General features: G+C 30.1%; 1 protein-coding gene across 2 annotated transcripts; it reads right to left on the reverse strand.

Moving 5' to 3' along the window:
• Window positions 1-646: 646 nt before the first annotated feature.
• LOC147804257 (U20-hexatoxin-Hi1a-like) lies at window positions 647-5,702 on the reverse strand. 2 transcript variants are annotated; one of them, XM_087152180.1, is made up of 3 exons: window positions 5,483-5,702; window positions 3,010-3,130; window positions 647-950 (listed from the first exon to the last, which is right to left on the reverse strand). In XM_087152180.1, exons 2-3 carry the CDS (start codon window positions 3,116-3,118, stop codon window positions 796-798), a joined length of 264 nt encoding a protein of 87 aa, XP_087008306.1. In that variant the 5' UTR covers window positions 3,119-3,130; window positions 5,483-5,702; the 3' UTR covers window positions 647-795. The 2 variants fall into 2 exon arrangements, with proteins under 2 accessions (XP_087008306.1, XP_087008305.1); XM_087152179.1 differs by lacking the exon at window positions 5,483-5,702 and having other exon boundaries at window positions 3,010-3,259.
• Window positions 5,703-6,065: the final 363 nt, after the last annotated feature.

The following is a 6,065-nucleotide window of genomic DNA, read 5'->3' on the forward strand; positions in this document are numbered from 1 at the left end:
TTAAAGAATAAGCGTAGAGAGATTCTATTTTGGGAATTCAAGGCTGAAAACATACCATTGAAATATAAATAGATTTATATTTCAAAGGAAGAGTTATTTTTAGAATCGTTCCCTTTTTCACTTCCATATAAGGAAGCAGTAAATGATTTTCCTTAATGCGTAAGGTTACAAGGGATGTACGAAGTGTGCCTTTTTACCTCAAATCTGTGTTGGTATAAAACGTAAGAACGCATAGTTTTGCGTGTCCTTTTCATCATGATGTGATCCTGATAAGCTGAGCCGGAATTGTCCGGAGTCTTGTCCCCGCCCCCTCCTTTGCAGGAGTGGGGACGTGAACTGTTATTAATACCAGCCTACCTTTAAATAAACCTGTTTAGAACGTATGATGGCTTAAGACTGCAATTATTTTATGCCAAATACAACACTGATAACAGGGTTGTAGCCCTGTTATTACATATATATATATATATATATATATATATATATATATATATATATATATATATATATATATATATATATATATATATATATATATATATATAATGATTTGAAGTTTTGCTTTAACAGCTCATGTATTGAAATAAAAGTTCAAATTAAGATTACAAAATAGCAAATTATATCATTTCAAGAATTTTTTCTTTGTCAGAATTTCTTGCGATTTATTTAGTTTCATCCAAATTATTTATTTCAACAAGTATAAATTTATCACATTTTTATGAAGAATGAAGAGTTTTAGAATACATTTTAAATCACAATTTGAAAACAAAAACTCGAGTCGAATAAATAGAGTTTTTAACTTTTTGGACATTTTGGTTTTCCTCGGACCGGTTTAGTAGTTTTGTGTCCCTTTTTGTTGACGCACCAACAGAATCCAGTTGATCCATGGCACTGAACTTGTTTGTAATTACCTTTTTTATCACAAGCTGGAATGAAGTTGCCAACTATACCTGAAATGATAAAATTGCATTAATTAGTAAACTAAAATTGAGGGCAGAAACAATATTTTGTAGCATCGAATTTGGAAATAAGTTTGGAAGTTCTTAAAGTTTTAAGTTTTCATGATTCTTTTAAATTTGATTTCTCTGAATCACTTTATGTGTAAGCAATAGGATAGCTCGATCTACTTTTGTGATTTTAATTTTTATGTTAGAAAAATAAATACATTTTATTTCAACGCTTTCAATCTAAAGAGTCAACTGTTTGATTTTTTTATAAAACCACTCTAAAAAACTTTTTTCGAACTTTTGAAACATAGCGCAGCCCATCGTTTCAATTAATTAATAAAAATCAAATTTATTGAGGCCGAATAGTTGGAACAATAGAAAAAGAAGTAATAAATACATTTAAAATGCTTTTATTTTTCTGAGCTCAGTCTGTTTGTTTTAATATAAAGTAATTATTATAAATTATTAAATTTTGAGAAAAGGAAAAAAAGGGTATTGTTGGAACTATTTCATTTTTTTTAAATACATTACGAATGGCTGTTTTCTATTACTTCTGTAGTATTTCGATTTGTAACACAGAAAAAAATAGCTAAGAAAATTTATAGTAAAGGAAAATCATTGTTTTTTATTTCGCCATATAGGTTGTGTGGCCAAAATTTAAAGGGGTTCAAAATATATGTTTTCATCTGGTCAGAGCAGATGGGAAAGTTTGACTTTGACGCAGAAACCACGAAGCCATGATACCAACTTGGCAACAATGTAATGTATGTACTAATCTGGTGGTGGTTCCATATTGATTTGGCTGTTTTTTCATGGTATGGACTGAGCCGTATGGTCCAATAGCACTGATCATTGGACTGAAAATGATTCTATTCAGCTACTAGGAGACCACTTGCAGTCATTCGTGGACTTCATGTACTTCTTAAGCAACAATGGGATTTTTATGGATGACGATGCACCCCGACTTAGGATATTATTTTTTCATGACAGGTTTGAAGAACATTTCGGACAAATCCAGCGAATGATTTTCCAACCTACATCTAACAACATGAATCTCATCGAACTTTTGTGGGATATAATCGAGAGGTCAGTTCCTCGACTTTCGCAATCATGTACATCTATTTAGGCTGCATGGTTGAATATTCTTGCAAGAGACCTCTAACTACTTGTTAAATCATCGTTGAGCTAAAAGAGGTCAGCCATGATATTAAGAAATATCCTATGACTTTTGAAACGGCATACGATTTAGGCTGCACGTCAAACGATTTAGGCTGCATGGTTGAATATTCTTGCAAGAGACCTCTAACTACTTGTTAAATCATCGTTGAGCTAAAAGAGGTCAGCCATGATATTAAGAAATATCCTATGACTTCGTCAGTGTAGTTCTCGTGCTTATGGAAAGATTGTATTCTATCTTACGGCAGACATGAATATTCTTTCAAGAGACTTTTAACTACTTGTTGAGTCCATATCACGTCGAGTTGCATCACTTTGCAGAGATAGAGGAGGTCCGACACGATAATAAGAAATATCTCATGACTTTTGACACCTCAGTGTAGTTCCCATACTTATGGAAGGATTGTGCTCAAACTTGCGTCAGAATTCTACCGGCACTGTTCTCACCAGGTTAGGACCTTGTGGTTGTTGGTAACAATAGCTGAATCTATCTGTAAGGTGCAATCACCTGAAAGTTCGACGATTCTGCATTTGTTGGGAAATCGTTTCATGTACAACCTTTGCGTTGCTCTCCCATTTCCTTTCGCAGCTCCATACGCCTGTCTATATGCTCTTTAGCGTTGAATGCTGTAGAACAGCTTTGTATGACGCATTCCTTTATATTCGTACCCTCTTAGACAGAATTTTTTCTGATCAATTTTTATATTTGTAAGCCACTGAAACTAATCTTAGAATTTGAAAACAAATATACTAAAGCCCACATGTATCTTTGGCATGAGGGTTTTCAAGTACTTTATTTTAAAGTTATAAAATAAAATATTTTAGAAAACTGTTAAAATGGTAAGTATATGCATAGCATGGTAAATATAATAAAATATGTACGTACCCTTTTCACTCTTTTTCAATTCTTTTTTTCGATGTTTTTCGCATTTTGTCGAGCCAACTACAACAGCAATGAGGGATAACAACAAAACCAAAATAATGATGAACTTCATGTTTATTTTCCTCTGAAAAAATAAGAATAATTTTTTTGTTGAGAAATTACGTTTATAGGAACCATATTTTGATAGAAGAAGAAATCTTCAAAGTACGAAATGCAGGGGTTGGACAAAATAATGGAAACATTTCTATACTAGCACATTTTTTTCCATATTTCTCAAGAAATAATTAGAGGATTATATTAAAACATTAGAAGTGTTTAAGTCATGCGATTTATCATACATATCAATAAAGTTTAAAGGTTTTAGAGCTTTGAAGGACCAGCAATAAAATACGTAAGAAAAAGAATGTTTTTTGAACACCCTATGCCAAACAGTATAGCGACATCATCTTTATCTTCGTGCTCTTCTGCAAATACTGCCAGCTCTGGCCCACATCCCAGTGAAACTATTTTCAAGTAAAAAAAAAAAGGAATACAAAATATTTAAATCTATAATAACAGAACTTCCTTTGAAAGAAATGCGCAAAGCAGCAGAATTTTCATAAAAAAGAATAATTGAAGCAATGAAGAAAAAAGAAAACAATGGAAACAAATATACGGCCACCGAAGCTGGCGTCTTCAGGGGGTACCAGCTCTGGAAGCCATAAAAACAAAACCTTTTCTATTGAGGGAGCCAGACAAATGTCAAAAAATAGCTCTCTTATTACCCCAAAGGTTTTGCAATAGTCCTGAAAGAAATACATAAAATCAAATCAGAAGAAAAATTTTAAACAAAATCATGAGAATATAAAAACTCACAGTAAACTAGTCAAACATCAAATTTATGAAACTAACTCAATGTAAAAGAAACATTTGAAGTAAAAGAAAACAACGCCCCCTATTAAAATGAGCAGTAGGAAGAAAAAAGGATAGGAAAGGTAGAGATTGCGTAACAGATTAATATAATGCTTAACTGGGGCTGCTCTGACAAGACTTGAATTTTGCCCATTTAAAAGAAAGAAATAATAAACTAATATTTCTCAATCGTTTTACTAGGGAAAAATTTAACATTACAGTAATTAAAAGGAAAATCATTATTTCTCAAATTTCTCAAAAAATTATTAGTTGCCTCCTGAAAACGCTCAACGTTATTGCAAATTCTTTTAATTCGAAACAATTGAGAAAAAACTAAATTTTTGAAAATTTTACTGCACAAATTAGTATTAAAATTACAGAAAAAAATAATTTTAAATTTAAAAGCCTTTTGTTTATCGAAAATACCAATTTTAATATTTTATTTTTATCAACAATATCAATTTTAAAATCTAAACATTCAACTTTCAAGCAATTCTCATTAGTTTTTTCCAAAACAAAATCTTTAGGATAAATACTAAAATTAAAATCATAATTATCACAATTAAATAAAATTAAATCATTAAAATATCTAAAAGCTTTAAAATCATTAAACTCAAGAAATTTAGCTTCAAAAAAATGTAAAAAAAATATTAGCAAAAGCACTAGAAAAGGAATTACCTGGCGGAATTCCAATAATTTGTTTATAAGAATCCAGACCATTAAAAAGTACATTCTCAGAAAGATTAAACCAACAAATATCTAACCAATAAGATTTATCAATATTTTCATTAAATAAATATTTGTCAAAAATGACACTACTAATTTCAATAATCTGTGCCTGTGGAATACTAGTGTACAGATTTTCAAAATCAAAAGTATTAATTCCAGAAGTTACATTATATATGCTCTTCAATAAAGTTTCTAATGTTAAAAAGGTTTTTTGTACGATTAATTTTCATGATAAAAATTTTCAAATTGCTAAGTTGCCGCAAATTTTTCATTATTGAATTTAAATAAAAGTGATTTCTTGAAATTCACAAATAATCCATATAAATGATCATTTCCTTTAAATGTCAAAGAAGCTTATAGATAATTTACTATTTATTGGTAATTAAATTAGGCTTTTGCCGTTGCTATTAATTTTCAGGACTGGTCTAATAGCTCCTGAAAATATTAAGCAAATCGCGGACCAGTTTTATACGTAACGAAATTGATTTCTATTGTATTCCAGTCTTTACTCAACTGTATTCTAAGTCATGATTCTAACTTCTCTTCTATTCTGATCCTATTAATGTCTTTGATATGCTTAACCTTTTCGTGATCCATTTATTTTTCTTTTGAATTTCTTTCACAGCGTTTTGTGCATTACTAACAACTCAAACTAATATTTAAGGAGTTAAACAAATAACATATTTAAGGAAACATAGATCATTTTGCCGAATTTTGGGTTTTTGTACGAATTTTACTTTCACATTCCACCAATTATTTATGTTATAATATTAGGTAGTTACTGGCACAAAATGTAATATATATATGCACACAAAATAAGAAAATGTTATTACAATGAAAACAATGTTTTACTCACTTTTGCAATGGAAGAGTTGATCAATACAAATGTTACACCAAAGCAGGCGTCATGAAACAAATCTCAAGGAAGTTTGAAAACCTTCAAAACAAATGTGCTAATTCTGTTCAATCAATTGCACAATAGATGGCCAATCTTTCTAATTTTAGACCTTGTTAATTTTAAACCTACCAAAACTTTCAATATCAAAAACACTAAAATCGTTTATCAACTCGAAAACGAATCAAAAAAGTCTAAAATATAAGTTTCACTCTGATTAGCTGGAAGTACTTAGTTTTAAGAAGTAATTAATTCATTTGAATCTGTAGTGCATTCGCGGAAAAGATAGACCAAAAGTAAACAAATAGGTTTCCAGAATTTTGATCAGATTTGCCACTTTTGGATATTTTTTCCACACTTTTCCCTTTTACAGAATTATGCATTTAATATTTATATCCAACAACATGTAATCTCGTTCAAATTTCTTGTTTTGTTTAACATCTGCTCGAGTGTGAGTTTATAAGTCTTCTTTTAATAATGAAAAATAGTTTATATCTAAATAAATTAAAGCTGAAAAAGTTCGCGAAAAATCACATAATTCAAC

Source organism: Parasteatoda tepidariorum, chromosome 9 (assembly GCF_982258835.1).
Source record: "Parasteatoda tepidariorum strain Cologne lab strain chromosome 9, Ptep-v5.0, whole genome shotgun sequence".
NCBI lineage: Eukaryota > Metazoa > Arthropoda > Arachnida > Araneae > Theridiidae > Parasteatoda > Parasteatoda tepidariorum.